At 44.5% G+C, this 20,355-nt stretch overlaps 1 protein-coding gene across 5 annotated transcripts in view; it reads left to right on the forward strand.

The window, feature by feature from the left end:
- ESYT2 (extended synaptotagmin 2) overlaps positions 1-20,355 on the forward strand; it is a 71,447-nt gene that overhangs the window by 11,929 nt on the left and 39,163 nt on the right. For 3 of the 5 annotated variants that reach the window (XM_039836918.1, XM_039836882.1, XM_039836890.1), the window contains exons 2-4: positions 14,409-14,450; positions 15,282-15,416; positions 18,793-18,869. In XM_039836918.1, coding sequence (XP_039692852.1) covers positions 15,294-15,416; positions 18,793-18,869 — 200 coding nt within the window. In that variant the 5' untranslated portion in view covers positions 14,409-14,450; positions 15,282-15,293. Of the gene's footprint in view, positions 1-9,709; positions 9,731-10,660; positions 10,769-14,408; positions 14,451-15,281; positions 15,417-18,792; positions 18,870-20,355 lie in introns of those variants that run through there. The other 2 variants (XM_039836909.1, XM_039836900.1) reach the window with 2 other exon arrangements.

Below are 20,355 nucleotides of genomic sequence, written 5' to 3' on the forward strand. Positions count from 1 at the left end.
CGGGATCTGAGCGGCTGATGCTTCTTTTCAGCTTCCCAAGTGTTGCCACAAGCTTCCTGTTGCCTGAGTCGCTTCTCCTAGCCACCTTGCAACCTCCTCCCTCACGACAGCTGCAGGGGGCAGAGGAGGCCTAGGGCTTCTCTTTGTGTCTCTCTCACTGTGATTTGTTTATTTTGTGTCACTAAGACTTTATCTACCATGATGCCTTGTTATTATTCACACTGGAAAGTATTCTTTGTAATTTCTCCCTCTTTTTCCTCTGTCTACCCTTAGAAAAATGTCTCCAGAGCCCACATTATTACCCTCATCCTCGCGGCTGCTTCGTCCTTAAGACAACGTTGTCTCGAGGACTCGGCTCACCTTTCCTTGCTCTGCTCGCTGCAACCGCTGCGGCACAGTGATAACCACTTGCCTCTGACGGCATTTGCTTCCTCCTGTGAATAAGCGGTGGCTAGTGACTGAAGTGGAGATTTGAAAATGTGTGTTCTATTTCTGGGTCAGTTGTAATAGCTGAGGTTAGCCTGTATTAGACGTGCAGTTGTCGCCTTCTGTTTGCATCTGAGGGGTCGATATGTTTTAGGGTTCCCAGAGGAAGGTAGTTCTGTAGAAGACAAATCCAGCAATGTGGGAATAGAACATTGTCCACTTTGCTCCATGCCATAAATATTATGCTGGAGTACATATTCTACACTGGTTTTCAGTTAGGCTGCTCACATTCAGAGATGCCAGCATCAGATTGTTAAAATTACTGATCTGAGTGATACTCTTACCTTCTGTTTTCTTCTAAAATGTTGCTCACATGTTTGTTAAAGCATTTAGTTAAATCCGCTTTGTCCTGTAGTCACACCTGGGGTTAGGAGTTTGAAAACAAGGGCTTTACATCCACTGTAGCATCCAGCAGAGTGCGTTTGCAGATAGTTTGCTAATCAAACCTAGTGAATTGTGACAGTGAACTACTGATAGCTTGTTTCGTTAGGACTTTCTATGCCCAATTTGTAAATACAATGCCCATGTTACCATTATTATACGTATTTGAAGTGAACTGCTTACCGAAATCCTTAATTTATTTCATTTCTGCTGTAAATATTTCAATGCCTAGCAAGCTAATGCATAAGATCTGCTAACACTTTCTAAGTTATTGTCCGAGTACTGAGTTTTTTAAACCAAAAATGCAAATGTGATCCAAAACAAAAATGGCAATACAATTTCTAGTTATTGTTCATATACATATTCTGAACTCTATTCAGTAGCTAATAGGAAGTGTTGATTTTTACTTAGTAACTTGACTCAGATTTTGGTTTTACATGGGGGGAAATAAAGGAGTAAACGTTGCTGCATGTGTGTACAAAGGATAGCTTTCAAAGGAATGATCTGAAGATTGAAATTTCATAGTGAATGGGGCAAGAGGGGAAAGATGACAACCTGCCTTTGCTTGCTGCCTGCACTAGGGCTGCTGTAACCATATACCACAAGCTCGATGGCTCAGAACAATACAGATTTATCCGTTCCAATTCTAGAGGCCAGAAGTCTGGATTCAGTTCCTCTGGGCCAAGATCCAGGGGTCGGCGGGGTCGTGCTCCCCCTGCAGGCCTCTCCCGGCTTCCGAGCTTCGTTTTCGGGCGCACCGCCCCTTCCTCCACCTTTAAACAGCAGCTGCTTCCATATCACTTTGTTTTCTCTCCGTGTCAAGCCTCCCTTTGCTCCCTCTTTAAGGGACACTCGTTAGTGCATTGGGGCCCACCAGATAATCCAGGATCAGCTCCCCAGCTGAAGAGCCTTGATTTATCATGTCCTCAAAATCCCCTTTTTGCCACATGAGGCAGTGCTCCCAGGTTCTGGAGGGTAGGGTGTGGCTACTTTGGGCCGGATGCTGTCATTCAGGCAGCAATGTTTGGAACCCTGTGTCTTGGGACCCCCAGGAGCCAGGATGGCTGAACAGCAGTGACTGTGGCTCGGCCATAAGTCATCCGTTCTGAGCGACACTTTCCCCCACACTTACGGTCTCTGAGCTCATATTCGTCTCACAGCCGTGTGTCATTGTTTAGTTAGCATGCTCTTCTTAGTGGCACAGAAAGTGATGGTGTGCCTTAATTCATAGCCTCTTAGATTCCGCACTTCCCTTTTTCTGCCGCAGCCCTAGTGCCTGAGAACTACGCGTGGTCTCGCAGAGATGGAATAAGAACCGAGGGGGAGAGAAGCTGAGCAGGGGAAGCCGTGTGGCTGACTGGGAGCAGTGTTTGCGCTGCGACGAGGAGGGGGCGCAGGAAGTGGGCCTTACGTCACGCGCATGGAGGAACTTGGGCTTGATCTGATAGATGCCAGGGAAACATCAAAACACTCAGGAGTGGCGCGCCCTGGTTTTGAAAAGGAGATTCATAGCCGAATCAGTTTGGCAGCATCATCTCGATGGACCAGGAGACAAAGACTAAGCATGAGGCGGGAAGGAGCGCCTGAGTCTCGTGAAGTCATGTTGGCAGGAAGGGAGACAGATGTTGAGGTGGAAAGGGAAAGAGGCGCCACGTTACTCGTTTGGGCTACTGGATAAGGAAATGATGTCATTTGCCAAGAAAGTTACAAGAGGAGCAGTAGTTTGGAAGCCTAGGGATAAGGATGGGAGATTCTGTCTTTGATTTTATAAACGAATGCCTAGGAGAATTCATAGAGGAGTTACCCAGACAGCAGCCAGTGACGGGTGGGTGAGATCTGGAATCACACATCTGTGCACCGTCAGTTCATGGGCGGTGGGTGTTTGAAACCACGCGTGACCTGGGGAAAGGGAGGGACGGTGTGGAGACTACATGATGAGAGCCCAGGGCACTGGTGGGAACATTTACGCCCCGGAAGTCTACAGCTCAGAGGACTGACCGTGAAGGTGCAGCGCGTATCCCTGCCCCGGCTGGTGGCCCCTCCTCCAGAGAGGGTTCCCCCGTTCTCTAAGGGCAGGATGGGAACAGATCCCTAGTCCAGTGAAGGTCTGAGGTGGCCCGAGGAAGGGTTGCAGGGGAACACTTTGTCTAGCCTGTTGAGCCCAGTCTTATGGTGTAGCTGCCAAAGCTTGTGACTGAGGACCCACAGTGCTGGCAGTGCCCCCTCGGCCATCCCAAAGTCCAGGTTTCGCCCTCAGTGAAGGCACCTGCCAGAAGCTGTTTTCCCTTTCAGAGGCTAGCTTCTTGCCCTGAGTAGCTTGACAGTTGGGCAGACGCCTCCAGGTGTAAGAGTTGGCTCTTTTCCGCTCCCCACCCCCGGGGATCTGGCCCCTGGAGTCCTGTTGCTCAGCTGACGAACTCTGCTTCTGGTGAGGTTTCTGTGAACTGCTGGCTTCTCCGCTTCTCAGCCACATTTCTCTGCATTTCTCAGCCTCTTGCACGACCCCCCTGGCGGGAAGACCGGCACTGAGCATCCTGTCCCCCTTCGGGTGGCTTCTCCACTGCCTGAAGTTCTCCGAGCCTCAGCAGCCCTCCAGGGCGCCAGGGTGTGTGGATCCTGTGGGTGTGTTCCCTCAATTGTTCTCAGCAGAACAGGCCTGCTGCAAGGCCTCTGATGGATCATCCTAGCTGGAAGCCAGTGTTATATTTGGGGAAAAAGAGATTCGTGACCTCCTGATATAGTGCCCTGTGAAAGTTAGAAAAAGTATTTTTTGTTGTTTGAGTGTGCTTTGGAAGGTGGGTGGGGAGGTAGATTTAGGAGAAAAGGGTCAGGTGTCAAGTCTTATTTGTATAATTTTATTTCAAAATGTTTTGCTGGGTTGAAAAAGTTTAAGTGGGTTTCATGGTATTTTTTTAAGAGGAAAATACTATTAGCACAAAGTGCAAGATGACTTGTAAATTTTAAGCAATGGAACTTGAAGTAAACAGCTATAGAAAAATTCCAGTTTGGGCTTCACTCATTTTACTGTGAAATGGCACCTGGCAAGCCAGGTGAACTCTGGAAGTACCTGTGCAGCACTCATGGTGAGTACTATCTGTTTCATTTATTTTATACTTTATAGCTTCAGGAGAATGACAGGCTGAAAACACTGGAAGCGTTAGTTATAATTAGGAGAGAAAAAAAGTTTTGAAAAATAGATTTTAAAACTTGTACAGGAGTCCTCTTATTGTATAAGGAGAGGCCTGGATCTGCCTGCCCCTGAAACATTCTGGCCCAGCATAGTGTCAGGGCCCAGGGTAGCTCACAGGCTGGACTCGGGGTCTGCAGCCAGTCTTCAGTGTGCCCACCCCTGCTCCAGGGCCACTGGCTGGCGCCAGCCTCGCGGGACTCAAACTCTGCAAAGTGGGAGGAGGAGCAATGCTTGATCTGTCAGGTCCCCACAAACTCCAAAAAAACAAGAAATGGTCCAGGAGTTGGCCCTTCGGCGGCTGGCGTTGTGGGGGTGGGGCATAGTGGGCAAGAAACCACTTGAAAGCGGGACGTGAATATTTTATAGGGTAGATGAGACTGAAGCGTGAGATTGGAAGGAGGGAAATAGAAGCCTCAGTTGTTATACAGTATGTCATGTAATAAAGCGATTTGTTCATCTGTCTTTATGGCCTCCTCAAAGATTTTCTGTTTTGGTATATATACAGGTTTTTAACTAACTTCGAAAACAATTTGGGGCCCCCAGTGGCATGACTCCATCAGTGAGTGGACCCTTTGGGGGCAAATAGGTCATTTGTGTCCTTGTTTGCTGGCTGATCCCTAACCGGGAGCTCTGGATCAGGCTGCTAGTTCACCCCTAGGCCTCTGGAGTTACTTGTTTGGTTCCATTCTTATTTTGGGAAATGTCCGATTAAAATAAATGAAGTACATTAACACAGTATGTGCTTTAGGGACCAGCACATTTATTTCCCGTTTATTTTTTAATGTCTGTACTGAGTTGTAATTCACATACTGTGCAATTCAGCCATCTAGAATGTACAAGTCATTGTTTTTCAGGATATTCATAGGTCTGTGTAACCATCACCAGAATCTAGCTTTAGAACATTTTTGTCCTCCATGAAGGACTGCATACCCACCAGCACTCACTGCCCATTCCCTCCGTGCTTCAGGACAGCCCAGGCAACCGCTGATCCACTTTCTGTCTACAGACTTCCCTGTTCTGGACATGCCATGTGCATGAGTCAGACAGTAGAGGTCTTCCTGACTTTGAGCACTTGCGTGATAAATAGATGATAAAGATGATAGATGATGGAAGGTGAGAGATAATAGGAGGGCAGGTGGGCGAGTGGGTGGGAAGAAGAGAGGGAGGGAGGGAGATAGATAGATGTTGATCTCCTGGCTGTAATGTTGCACTATAGTTGTGTAAGATGCCATGCCTGCCTCCTGGCTGTGATGTATTATTGTATGATCACAGTTAGTGAATGACAAACAAGCATAAAGGAGGAAGTACCATAATCTTGGTCTCAGAATTTAGTAAAGATAAACGATTACGTTAAGGAAAAAGTCCCAATGTTTTCAAGTGTTATTTGCTGTTCTTCATTGTATACAATTAAAGGAATAAAAGGAGAAAACACGTAGATTTTAAGTTGGTAAATTTCTCTGACTTAATTCTCCTAACTCTTGAGCTGTTTACTGTGAGAGGAATAAAATTAAGCTCTTGGAAAAATCCTATAAAACTATTTCTTGAAAATGAAAAATTCCCAGTAGAATTTCAAACATGACTTGACTCCTGAATCCATGTAGATGTTTGGTGTTGTTGTCAGTTCTGTAATTCTAAGGGCTTTTAACCCTGAATTCACAGTCTTATATAGTTTCTTTTTTCTTTCTTTTTTTTTTTATATTGGAACAAAGCTGGATTGATTTCACGTAGTGTACAGAATGTGTGTAATTAATTCCATGCTGCAATTACATACCTGTCTTCTGGTTTGTTCCAGTTAAAACATAAGCACGTGTGTTTGAATAGTGGCTTTTGATTTGAATTTAAGATAACCAGGTCTTCTTACGTATTTTAGTGAAGGAGATGAGAAGACGTGTTTCCTATTCTTGGCCTCATTTTAATTTGTGAGATTGATGTAGCTCATGCCAGAACCTCAACATTAAATCAAGATTGTCAAATAATATACTTGCATGACCTTTCTTTTAGTAGTTATATAAAGTATGTCTAAATGACTTCAGAATTTTTAAAAATATGCTTCAAGTCTTTGAAAAATATCCATAGACATGCACCTATGTGTAAGGTGTTGAATGAATCTCTTGAAATTAGTGTTTCGATGAAGGGTTATCTACTTGTTCTCTCTGTGATGTGTTCGTGTTTTTACTCTGCCGTTGGATGTCAGTCCTGGCTTAAACTCTCTTATTGTTCCATGCACTGAAGCCTGAGCCACCCTTCAAAATTAAAGGGATGACTGAGGGGTGTATCTGACATAGCGGATATGTTATATGAAATTACAGAAGGCCTCAGAGTAAAAGTCCTTTAATGTGTACATTGTTTTAGTGAATTGGAAATAAGAATTGGTCGTTAAATAGTTTAGACAGCTTTGTCAGTTATAGAAGGTATGCTGGGATAAATAAACCTAGCTTTAAGTTTTTTGTTTTACTGCTTCCTGATTTACAAAAGTAGGTAGTGGTCATTCATATAACAATGAAATAGTAGTGAATTACTGAAGATAAGCATGCTTTATGCAAACACTTGTGGGAAGTGGTTTGTAAATACTTCCCTTCTCTGCCACCTCTGCCAGCCTGAGCCAGGAAGAGCCTTGGGTCCATGGAGCTGATGTTTGGCCCAAGCTGTGGCTTTCCAAAGTGATTGCAGCTGTCTTTGCTTTTGTCAGCAGACAGTTATTATTTTGAACGGTTAGAGTTTGAGATGATGGAAGAAAACGACAAGTTTATCCTAACAGGTAGGTTTGTGTTAGCACATAAAGGAGTGATTGTGGTCACTACCTGTGGTCTCAGATAAGGACTGCAGGGTTATTAGTGTTGCTTCCGATTCCCTGGCTTATTTCGCTTAGCATGATTATCTTGAGGTCCATCCATGTTGTTGCAAAGGGCAGTATTTCATCTCTTCTTATGGCTGAGTAATATTCCATTGTATATATGTGCCACAGTTTCTTTAGCCAGTCGTCTATCGTAGGACATTTCGGTTGCTTCTGTGTCCTGGCCACTGTGAATAATGCTGCTATGAACATCGGTGTGCAGATATCTTTTGGGATATGGGTTTTCAAGTCTTTGAGTTAAGAACCCAGTAATGGGATTGCTGGATCATAGTTTCTTGAGGAACCTCCATACTGTTTTCCAGAGTGGCTGTACCAATTTGCAGTCCCACCAGCAGTGTACGAGGGTTCCTTTTTCTCTGCATCCTCTCCAACATTTGTTATGACTTGTACTATTGATTATAGCCATTCTAACAGGTGTGAGGTGGTATCTCATCGTGGTTTTGATTTGCATTTCCCTAATAGCTAGCGATGTTGAGCGTCTTTTCATATGTTTGTAGGTCAGATTGGGTCTTACTTCAAGGCACAGTATATGGTGTTTGCTGAAAGTTTCCCAGAAGTTTTTCTTGTGATACAGCAAAGCCCAGGCATCTCCTGTATTCTCAGAACCTGTGGTTCTGTTGTCCTAGTCCTGCCTCATCTACTCCTCGTTTTTGGGTACGTGTTAATTTTAGACAGGGAAACAAAACTTCTGCTTAGGTCTTTTTAATTTGTAGATTTACAGAAAACTCATTTCGTGGTACAGGAAGGTTGGTGTTTTTGGACTGATGAGTGAGTGACACTCAGGTGTGCTGGGTGGCTGGGCGGCTGGGCAGATGGAGCCCCTGGGACCTCAGGCCCTGCTGACAGGCAGGCTGTGCTGGTCGAGAACGTGTCCCAGGCTCAGGGCACTGTGGGACCAGATGACGCGAACTCCTTCCTTTTCCCCAAGATAGTGAAAGAATTCTTCCGCTGGAACCAATCATTACTCCAAGTAAGAATTTGGCATTTATTAAAAAAAATTTTTGTTGTTTTTCTGAGATAAGTGCCTAAAGGACTTTGCAGAAATGAGCAAAGCTGAAACCCTTCTTGGAATGAGGAAGAATATGACTGAATGAACTTGATTGACCAGTTAACTATTTGAGGTTTAATGAGTTTAGTATCAAATGATAATGTTATCCATTTATCTTTTGAATTTTATTTAAAGACATTTTATCCATTTATCTTTTGAATTTTACGTAAAGATATATTAAATCATTAATGCTTCAGGTAAATAGATATGTATCTTCATATTTTCCAGACATCAGTGACCTTATTCTAGGTCTTTTTGGTGAAGGGATGAGGCTACAGCATTAATGTACACCACACGTTTCAGTGCTGCTGATGCTGATGGGGTTTTAAACGGGCACCCCACGCCCGCTGTGACGGGCTCCGTACCTCTGTGGCGTTGCCGGCACTCAGCTAGACAGTTAAAGGCCCCTGCACAGAGTGGCCAGCAGCGTCTTCAGGGCAGTGCTGTTTGAAGACAGTTCTTTTATTTAATCTCGGTTTTAAATGTTATTCCATATATTTTTTTAATGTTCAGAAATGGGGAAATATAATTTAATTTAGAAAATTTTAGTTCTGTACATGTTTGTTCCATCCTTTAGACTTCAAACCACGACAGGGTGGACTGTAGAGTCCTCTGGGTCCGGTCCACTTATTTCCCCTGTAACTGGACAAATTAGGCCAGTTATCTTTTAGATGGAGCCATCACTTGTTCAAAGGGCCATTGTGAGGTTTAAACAAGATACTGTATGTAGAGTTCCTGGCATACAGTTAATGTTCTGTCTTTGTATATTTAGTTTAATTTTTTTCTAAACAGGACAACTTTGGTAATATCAACATCATATTAGAATCCAAAGTATGCCTTTGTTCTTCTAAAAAATAAGATAAAAAAGATTTTGTGGGTAGTGTTAACTCCGTAATCAAAATTAGAGTAATCACACAATGATTATTTCTGGTGTGTAGAGATAATATAAGAAGTATGAAAACTTGTTTTATAATTGGACTTATAAAAGATATTTAGTGGATTGTTGTTGTTGAAAGATAAGATTTAAAGCCAAATGATATGTGTTCATGCATCTCTGTATGATTCGGAAACATGTTTTCTGTTTCCCCTGCAGATCCCAATCTTTCTCTGTGATGTTTTTGCTATTTTAAATTCTATTTTGTAGAACATGAGCAGATGTTTATGAATATGTATTAGTGAAAAGCAGATTTTCAACTTAATGAACAGAATTAAAATTTTGTTAGCAGATTTCCTTTCTTCAATTTTGGTAATACTCTTTTTCTTTGGCACTCTGAAGTAAGCACTGATTTTTTATCTTCGGCTCTTCCATTCTTCCCATCCGCTAATGCAGCAGAGTGAGTCGCGTGCGCCTTTATTTTTGCATTGACTGTTCTCTCTTCTTTGCACACCAGCCCCAGCTCATTCTTTCACACCCATCTCACGTGCCGTGTTCTTCCCGAATCTTTTATGGACTCTTCCAGGCAGCGTCAGGCCCTCCCCTTGCTGCCATGGTTCTTCCCTCCCAGGCTGGCGGTCATACCTCTCCACGCCAGTCCACGCCACCAGCTGCAAGCTTCCCGAGGACCTGAGCTTGTCTGATTCTGCATCGTATCCCTGGCTCTGGGCAGAGCCGGACCCAAGTAACTGCTTGATAAATGCTCTTCAGCCTGTCCTTCATGAAGAACGAATTACGCACGTGCCATAATAGATTAAGGACTAGCACAGTGACGAAAATGCAGTGATGAAATCCGAGTTCACACCAGTCAAACTGTTTCTGTACTGGTGCATGACGGTGAGTGGAGAAGCTCTGCTGTTACATAAGTGTAAATTCCGTAGGTGGTTCGTGGGACTGGTGTGTGTTTTGCGGGAGAGAAACTATAGCTTCATGGGTTACCCCGGCTTTCGGTATGCCAAGACGAATGGGGCTTTGCTCGCACTGGCAGACCGATGTGAGGGTAGTCAGTGAACTCAGAGAAATCAAATAGTGTTAGTGAAGGCAGGTGTTTTCATTTTGGGCCATTTTTTTAGGGATCATCATATTTAGTTGATACAGTGTTTGGCTCAAGAGTTATGCTTTGCATTTAAAACGATGTATCAAAAATTTTTTTTCAAGTCAAATTCAGAGCAGATTACTTATGTTGTAAGAGTTTTGTTTCTTAGTATCTTTCTCTCTAATTCAAACATAGCTTAATTTATAAAAATTCTATTTTTACATAATTTGAGTCATTTGTTATGTAAAAATAGTACTTTTGCGTTAGAAAATTCTTAATTTTAACCTTAAATTACAGTAGTGATTAGAAAAGTAGTTTATGTCTCTTAGAGAAATTCAAATATACAGAAATAGAGGAAAAGTAAAGCCTCATTCTCCTTGTTACAGTAGTTCGATATATATTTTTGCAAACTTTTCTGTGCATTTAAAAATGTGTATAACTTATAAAAGTACTTATACATATGTATACTGTATTTTTGAGACTAGTAGTCTATTAATCAAATTTTTATTGATTGGAAAACTTGGTAATGTGTTAACAAATAGTTACTTCTTGTAACTTACGAAGACTTTAATAGACAATAGAAGTTCACTTGATGGCATTTGCAGATATGAATTTGGTACTATGGACTGATTGGAATACACAGAAACTCGTCGTTACTGGCCCAGTCAGTGGATTAAGTCACGCATTTGGTATGCGTGGGAATTCCCTGATGCTGGGCGCACAAAGACCACTGAAACGGCCGTGTGATGTTCAGAGTTGGACGTGGAGGCAGGAAGCGTGTGTCTGACTCTGGCTGTACAGCTCCAGGCAAACCACTTCATTTAAGTTTTCATTCCCTCGTAAGTAAACTGGGGTACACCTGCCCTGTCTGTTCACGTCGTCACAGAGCCGATCGTGTGAGGTAAGAGAGATGCCTGGCCCCGGAAGGAAGCGCATTTTGCAAACCCTTGGTGGTGCTGTGGGAGGAAGTTTAATGCGAGGTGAGGGTCGATTCGATTCCATTTTCCCTAACTCATATACTTGTCTCTGCCACCCTGTTCTCTCCCTCCCCAAAGTAAAGTCTTTTAAAAAGCTTTTGTTAATCTTTTATTTAAAAATGTTTTTAAGCATGTATTATACACGCACACACTTCTGTCCTCACCTCTTCTGAGATGAATGGGAGCCAGTTGTTCATGCTTTTCTCCATCTTGTATTTTCACTTTACAATAGATTCCGGAAATTATTCCGCAGCCTTCCAGCCTTCTTGAGATTTGAAGTGGGCGGAGAATCTGGATAGGTCTAAGCTTTCTCTGTGTGAGGCATAGTTCTTAGGGTATCTCGTTATGGGCTCTCAGAACTTAGCAAGAATTCTGTTCTCCAAAGAAACCAGGAAATCTGTTTAAAAAAAAAAATGAAAACCACGATAATCACATTTCCGTCCCATAGAGGAAGGGAACGCTTCTGCACTCGAACAGCAGAGAGGCAGGTGCTCTGAGGTGGGGAGGGTCAGTAGGCCACCCCCACCGGTGACAGAAGGGCACCGGCCACTTACCCCTGCTCCCTGGAAGCAGGTACAGCCTGCGTGACAGGACCTGTGGCTCTGCTGGCTGGTGGTTACCGAGGGCCGGGGCTGTCCACCTGCAGAGGTGTCGGGACAGCCCCGAGAGCCGCTGTGCCCCCAGGGGGGTACGCTCTGATGTCCGCTCTGACTGGCGACTGAGGGTCACAGACTGAGTACGACACGCAAAGTTGTTGTTTTCACACGTGGTGCTTTGTTTGCTTACTGGGGATCAGGGAAAAATGAACTTATTCTGTCACCTCATCGTATTTTGGAAGAAGAAAGGATCTGAAAACAGCTAAAAGGAAGCTTAAGTGGCAGATTAAACTCTTCTTGCTGTAATTTTTATCAAAGGGCACTTGACATTCATTTATGAGGCAGAGTAGCGATTTAAGTTCTCTAGAACTGATATCATGGACCGCCTTTTCCGGCCCCTCTCATTGACATCCGAGTGTCGCCCGTTCTCCCCGTGTCTGTTAGCCAAGGGGGCCTTAAATGTTTTCTTGATGTGGGTAATTGTTTACTCAATGTGGCGTGGTACAGCACTTTAATTCCAACACTGTACGGAGATTTGACACTTCAGATAACATTTTACATTAAAGCCCAAAGAATTTAACACTAGAGTAATATTCTAAATGAGCAATTGAAAACAGTCACAAACTTGGACTTCAATAAAAAGCGCAGTACCTACAGAGATTGAGGACTGGCGTTAGACTGGGCGTGGGCACCCTGTCGGTTCTGAGACAGTTCATTTTTTCTGCAAGCGTGTCGTCCACTGGGTGAGGGAGTCACTGCGGTCGAGGAGCGTCACGGCGATGGTGTGACACCTGCAGATGCACAGAGACCCTGAGAGGGAGGTGTTGTCGGGAGGGCGGCTACGGCCGGTAGTGTGTCTGAGGGGCCGTCCAGGACCAAGTGAGGTGACTGTGAGGAAGGACTGTGGAGGGGAGGCAAACATGGCGAGGGGTCACCACAGAAGGGTCAGTCCTGTGTAGAGGAGCCGGGGCTTGAGCTGGGCCCTTGAAGATTGCACTGAAAAAGCCGAACCACACAGGAGTTTGTGGTCTTGAGGAGGCCACTGATGGGCGGCTCCGCGTTCTGGTAGCCGGACTTGGTGTCGCTGGGAAGCAGGTGTTGTGTCGACGGCCACAGCATCACCAGATGTTCAGGCAGAAGCCTGCAGAGTCATTGGCTCTTGTTTACTCTGAAATTATGAGAGGAAGAACAATCCACAGTGAAGGAGTCCCAGCTGTCCCCAAGTAGAAGGTGTTCTGTGTCCACCTTCGATCCTTCCTGTCACCACCAGTGGCTGGTTGGATTCAGAGGGGTGGGGGCAGGAGAGACAGGCTCACATTAAATTGCTACAGGGGACCAGGTTAACACCCTCTCTAAGGCTGACATGCCTTTGAGTGGCACCCTGTCACAGTCCTGATCTGACTTGTAGAGCGTCGAACTCCTTTACTACAGTGTGAAGAAGTGGCAGATGAATTGCACACACGTCCCCTCGCGACCTGGTCTGCGAGTTTAGCCAGCCCTCAGCTCTCCCCACCCAGCCCGGATCGGCTGCTGCTCCTGGGGGACGCGCGGCCCCTCAGATCCACTGAGGTCACAGTGAGCCTTGACGGCGGCGGCCCCTCGGGGCTGAAGCCGCCTTGGCCAGCAGTTCTCTCCCCAGATCTGCCTCTGTGAGCGCCATCTTTCCCTGAAGTCCGAAGGTCGCCGTCCCTTTGGTTTTGTCCCAGAATGGATTCAAGCCAGCTTTATTTAGGAAAACGTTTCCATTCGCTCTAGCCCACCCTCATGGTTCAGGCAAATGAAAGGCTCTACCTGCGCGGTGTAACGGTGCAGGCTGCTCAGGCACCGGCACACGGGAAACAGATGGCGCCTGCCGTGGCCTCTCCTGTGGAGCTGTGTGGCTGTAATGGACGTGATGATGGTGGCCTCTCTCTGACCAGGAGCTGGCTCCTGCCAGGCCCCAATCCATGATTTATTTTAGGGGCCAAGCTTAGAGAGGTAGAGTTGCTTCTCAAAGAACCGTCTTCTTGGGGACCACCCTCCCGCCCCCATGGTGATATTCCCAGACCAGCACCTCTCAGCCAAAGAATGGGACAGGGAGCTTGTCTTTCACTGGCTGTGTCTGCGTGTTACTCAGGGAAGTGTGGCAGTTCCAAAAATCAGAACACTTCTCAGCACGGCTCAGTCACCAGTGAGACTGCCTGTGATCCACCGCGGGTCTAAGTGGAGGTACGGTGATTTCAGAATGTCGTCGTGGCCAGTGTGCTCTTTTTTGAGAGACGAAGGGGTACGTAGCGTTTCTCAGAGGCAAACGTCCTACCCACGGTGGCTTCGGCCTTCCTCGGCAAGGGGGCTGTGTTTCAACAGCAAAGAAAGTTCTGCTTCACCTTTTCACTAAACAGGTTTCTTTCTATATCTGCAGACACTTATTTCCTTCAGTATACAGACCGTACTCGTGGAGCGCTCCAGTACGGCTCTCACTTGGCGGGGATGGGGGTGGCGTGTGGAGAGGGGCCAGGTGTGGAAACGTGTCTGCCGGCTGTCTGGCCGAAGAGGAACGCAGAAGGAAAGGTGGGGTTTGAAGGCTTTGCGTCTGGATACCTGGAACATGTGATGACTGCGCTGGTGATGGGTGGAGGAGCGATCCTTCCAAAAAGGACCAGGTCCATTTGGAGTGCTTTTCATGATGCTGCAGATAGCAGTGAGCATTCCTCTGGACAGTGGGGATGTAGAAGGGCCTGTGGCACTTGCTGACTTCTCTGCTTCAGAGTGTTTCTAGCATGTAAAGCCAGGGTGCCACACAGTTCAGTTTCCCTCAGAGGCCGTCCTCCAGCCTTATATTATATAAATAGTAGACCTACAGTGAGAACACCAGATAGCCTGCATGACGGGAGTCAGTAAGTCACGTGTGTGTGTTTTTCTCCTAGGTTCATTTTCCAGACACTGAAAGAGCAGAATGGCTAAATAAGGTAAGAGTATGGTATACTGAATACCAGATATCAGCGGGAATTGGGATGAGATGCCATCTTTCCATATTTGGAGGTTTGGATGTTGACACTGTGTAAATTCATTTGGCTTCTGCTACCAAAAGAACTCAGTCATAAATGATTTTACTTTCTTTTCTAAACAGTGAAAACCATGTCTCTGACATGAGAAAATTAATGAGGCATTCGTAGTTGTATCTCGGACTTCTGTCTTTTTTTTCTGATTGGCTACTGCTCACATCTGTTGTGTAAAAATCGTGAGCAAAGATTGTGGAAACATTGTTATGAAGAGGGAAGTAACTGCCAAGAAACCTAGTAATAGGTAATAATCATCCGTTTTTCAGAGGTTATGTGTTTGGATCAGCACACTTTGAGGTAGATCCCTTTTATCTCCGTATCCACATGTCCTTGAGGCTGTGGAATGAAAGCTCGTGTCGGAAATGATCACCCGACAGCACTGGAAGTGAGTCCATCGTTAAAGGAAACTCATTGTTACCAGGATCTCAGTTTTAGGTTTTTAGCAGTAAGTTGAAACTACAGGATTTTCTGATTTATTTTTTTTAGCAATCATTAAATGTAGATATGCTTAAATAGAATTTAACCAGAATAACGAATTCCTACAACATATTGGGTAATCAGTAGTTTATTGTGTAATACATTTTAAAATTTAAAATTAAGTTGATTTCACATAACAAAAAGGACCCCCTTTAATTTTCAAAAATTCAGGTAAACTATAGGGGTGTAATTTTTCATCGTGATTTAAGTACATTGTGTATTTTGACATTTTGTTTAACATGAGTTCTCTCTTCTTTCCAGACTGTAAAACACATGTGGCCTTTTATTTGCCAGTTTATAGAGAAGTTGTTTCGAGAAACCATAGAGCCAGCGGTGCGGGGAGCAAACACCCACCTTAGCACCTTTAGTTTCACGAAAGTCAACATGGGTCAGCAGGTCAGTTTCTTACGTACCCACATTGTGCACACAGGGGGATTGCTATGAAAGCTTAAAAAAATATGTTAGACTACTTGAAATTGTTTTCTAGAGAGCACTGCTCCCGGGGAAGGTTGTGGGGGTCTCTGCGGTCCCTCTTGGCTCTCGCGTGGGCACTTGGTCTGTCGGGGTCTTCGCCCACCTCCCCTGTTCACTGTGATCTTTGGCCAGTCCAGGCTCCCTGGGGGTTTCCCTCAGTCCCAGTGTGTCTTTCTACCCCACACCCTCTGCCAGAATTACTTTTGTACAGTTTTCAGCAATCTGTCGGCTGGAAAGGGAGTTTGATACATGAATTCATACTAATGTTTCAGTAGTTGACAAAGATGTTTGATACGACCGCTGAGGACTAGGGTGCCAGTCTTGTAGGCATCGCCTTCGTTAAGTATGTGGGTGAAAGGAAAGGTGGGTTTTGTTACTGAAATTATATTATAGGCATACCTCATTTTATTGCACTTCACAGTTAGTGTTTTTTGTTTTTTGTTTTTTTACAAATTGAAGGTTTTTGGCAATGCTGCATCACGCCAGTGCGTTGGCACCATTTTTCCAGTGGACATAGATGATGGTTAGCATTTCTTTAGTAAAAACTATTTTACATTAAGAGTATGTACATTGCTTTTTAGACTTATGCTATTGCACATTTACCAGACTACAGTATAGTGTACACATAGCTATTACGTGCACTGGGAAACCAGAACACTCGCGTGCCTCGCTCTGTTGAGACGTTCGCTTTATTGCAGTGGCTCTGCGGTCTGTCCGTGTGTACAGTGGGAAGCTGCTGACCCCTAATGTTACTGAGTGCAAGTCTCAGGACTGCATCTAAATTAGTTAATCATGGTAAATTCCTTTTCTTATTTATTTTTAAAATCACTGTTTACAATAATTAGCAACAGTTTAAGATAGCTTTTTATTGAGATGTAATTGATGTATAACATCATGTTAGTTTCCAAGATAACATTGTTTTCTGTACCTGATAAATACTCAGAATCCAATGGCACTTTCAAAACAGCCCCCACAGAGTTTACACACATTTAGTGCACGTCCGGTGGAGCAGGCAACACACCGTCCCCACGCATCGTGGTTCAGACATCTTTGCTTCAGCCCGCTAGGGCTTTAAGCGTGGCTGAGGTGTGTCTGACCTGGTTGCTGTGTTGTGTTTGTCAGGGCAGGTCAGTGTCCCTGCCCCACGTGTGTTCCCTTCCTACACTCCCGAGGTCGCTTTTTCCCCTGAAAGGAGGTTTTTCCTGTGCAGAGAATGCGCCGCCTTCCCTGCAGTCGGGATCTGGCACTCAGGTGCAGGCAGGCACGCTGTGCCGGCCATTTCCTCTTGGCCCTGAGGCCTCCAAACACGAGCTGGGGTGTGATCGTGCTGTTGTTGGAGCACACAGGTGCCTGCACAGGAGACCCACGTGACAGTTACCGTTACTGGGTACTTTACCTCTGTAACTAAGATGGTGACAGATGGTGGGAATGTTATGTGAATAAGAAGCAGGGCTCAGTACAGTAAATATTTCCATTTTCGACAGCCACATAAAGCCTTTGAGGCATAGTCTTCTCCTGCCTACCCCCTTCTTTTACAACCCTTAAAAATGTAAAAATCATTCTTGGCCAAAGACCAGCGTTAGCCTGCAGGCTGTAGTTTGCTGTACCCCAACGTGAGATATGCTCGTGTTTGTGGAGATTTAGAATTCTTACTCCAGCCAGACCTGTTCGAGGAAAGTTATGTTCACGTTCTGTTACTCGTGCTGTAACTAAACGAGATCCCCGTTGGAGGACAGTAACAATATAAGAGAAGTGCTGATTCAATACAGGGGGCACCGTTACCTACTGCGCCGAGCTCTGACAAGTGCAGGTGAACCCGGCTGTCTGAGGAAGGCAGACGAGAAGGGCGCGCGGAGACCCGAGCTGGGTCCTTTGTCCAGACTGGATGTCTGAGCTGAGTCACTCAGGGCCTGCAGTTTTTGTTCTTCCTTAGATAATAACTCTCAGTCATCCAGAGTGGTGTTGGCCTCCCTGCTCCTAACCTGTCATCTAAATCAGAGCCCCAACCCCTGGTACCGGTCCGCGGCCTGTTAGAAACTGGGCCACACAGCAGGAGGGGAGCAGCAGGCCAGCTAGCGAAGCTTCATCTGCATCTGCAGCCACTCCTCAGCGCCGGCATCACCGCCTCAGCTCCACCTCAGATCATCAGGCATTAGATTCTCATGGGAGCACCGGTCCCTGGTTGAGGACCACTGCCCTAAATGGAGGAGGGTTGCGTTATCTAAGGCAAACATTTCAACTGAAAGTCCTGAGCCCTATGTTCATTTTCACTTGTCTGCACAGTGACTTGATTGTGTTTTTGTGATTGGTCAGTCTGTACATGTCTGAGCTGGTCTCATTAGGGGAAAGCTCGGGAACTTAGAGTAGTCAGGAAGGTAGACTCTCACTGAGCTTGCTGAGGGGTAGGATCTCAGAGCACCCCCAAACTGGCCACGTAGGTAGTAGTACTCTAGAGGTAAGGTGTTTCTTTGGCTTGAGTTTTTTTTAATTTTTAATTTTTCAATTAGAGTTCACAGTCAATATTATATTAATTTATATTAGTTTCAGGTGTACAGCACAGTGGTTAGACTCAGCTTGAGTTCTGAATGCTCAGATGCGATGCAGAGAACTTTCTTAGAAGGGATCTTAAATTGATAAATGGGAAAAAGTTTTGAAATGATGTTACAACTGGCCCTTGAAATAGAACACTTATCATAATCTACTTTTTCCTTTTACAGAGTCATTTGAATCAGACCTTATATCATGTATTAGGTTTTGAAATTATGCCTATTGCTAGTATTTTCAATTTACTCAAAAGTCCAATTTTTGTGAAAATCTTAAACGAAAAATTACAAGATATAAAAAATGAAAGGAAGGTAATGTTTCAAACAACACAGGATAAAGTAGAGGGAAAGTAACTTGGACGAGACAAGGGCTACGAGACTTGGAAAGGAGTAAAACCCGTGACTACTGAGTCCACGAGCTGACAGCAGCGGGGCCGGTGCCACTAGGCACAGCGCATGGCACTCCTCACATCCCCGGTGCCCCGCAGTCACCCAGCAACCTCGTGAGGTAGACACCATTGTTATCTGCATTTTACGGTGAGGAGACCAAGCAGCACAGTCAGATAGCTTGCCGAGAGTGAAATGGCTAGGACCCCATGAAAGCAGAGCTTTAATGCTTACTACAGCTGGATGCTAAAGCTCATTCTCTTCATCTCTCTGCCGTATTGCAAGGTTTGGTGGTTCGTTTTGTTTTTTGTTGTTTTTTTTTTTTACCCGTCCCTGCATTTTAAAATAAGCTGCTTCTTCTGTTCTAGCCCCTCAGGGTCAATGGTGTTAAGGCGTACACTGAAAATGTGGACAAAAGGCAGATTATTTTGGATCTTCAGATTAGGTGAGTTTTTATTGTGTGTGTTGCGTCATGTTTGTGATGTATACTGTCGCCTAGCCATACTCACAGGTGGAGGATATAATGAGCACACGTCTTCCCTGCTGTTTGGTGAAATTTGACTAAATTCTTGATGAGGACCCAAATTTGTTTACTGCCTGGGTCTCAGTTCCTAATAGCCTAGTTAACTGCCATTCATAAAACTCGTTAAATAAAAGAAACTAAAGGCACTACAAGAAAACTACAGACACATATCCTTTATGATCATTGATGCCAAAATCCTCAACAAAAAGCTAGCAAACTGAATTTAGCAACGTATCAAAAGGATCATACACCATGGGATTTATTCCTGGGATGCAGGGTGGATCAGCATATGAAAATCAATCACTGTGATACACAGCATTAACAGTATGCAGGAAGGAACCACATGATCTTCTCAGTTTGTATCCGAAAAAGCATTTGACAAAATTCAACTCTGTTTCATGATAACATTCAAACTAGGGAAGAAGGAAACTACTTCAGCACAAAAAAGGCATGAATGAGAAACAGCAGACATCATCTTTAGTGGTAAAACACAAAGCTTTTCCTCTAAGGTCAAGAACAAGGCAGGGACACTCGCTCTTACCACTATTCAACATGGTACTGGGAGGCAATTAGGTAAGAAAAATAAAAGGCATCCAGGTTGGAAAGGAAGAAGCGACATTATCTCTGTTCACACATGATATTCTCTACGTAGGAAGATGTCAGGATCACACAAAAAATCCTCTTAGAACTAATAAATGAATTTAGCAAAGTAACAGAATACAAAATCAACACACACAAAAATCAGTTTCATTCTGTACACTAACAATGAACAACCCAAAAAGGAAGTGAAGAAAACAATTTCATTTACAATAGAATCAAAAAGAATAAAATACTTAGGAATTAACTTAACCAAGCAGGTGAAAGACATACAATGAAAACTACAAAACATTCTGTGAGAAATTAAAGAAGGTCCATGCTCATGGTTTGGAAGACTTAATAATGTCAAATGTCAGCACTGAACGTCCTCTGTAGCATCAGTAAAATGCATGTGACATATCTGATAAGGGATTGGGCTCAGAATATACAGAGCACTCCTGCAACTCAACAACGACAAAATAACCTGACTCCAAAAATGGGCAAAGAACCTGAATAGACCTTTCTCTAAAGATGATATACAAATGGACAATAGGCATATGAAAAGATGCTCTGACTCGCTAATAATCAGGGAAATGCAAATCAAAACTATAATATGCCACCTTACACCCATTAAGATGGCTACTATTAAAAACAAAACGAAACTGTTGGTGAGGCTGTGGAGAAATTGGGGCCCTTGTGCACTCTTGATGAGGACGTAAAATGGTGCAGCTGCTGTGGAAAACTTAAACATAGAATTACCATATGACCCAGCAGTTCCACTTCTGGGTATTTACCCACAGGAACCAAAAGTAAGCTCTCAGAGATATCTGCG

This window comes from Pteropus medius, unplaced genomic scaffold (genome assembly GCF_902729225.1).
Source record: "Pteropus medius unplaced genomic scaffold, Ma_sr-lr_union100, whole genome shotgun sequence".
NCBI lineage: Eukaryota > Metazoa > Chordata > Mammalia > Chiroptera > Pteropodidae > Pteropus > Pteropus medius.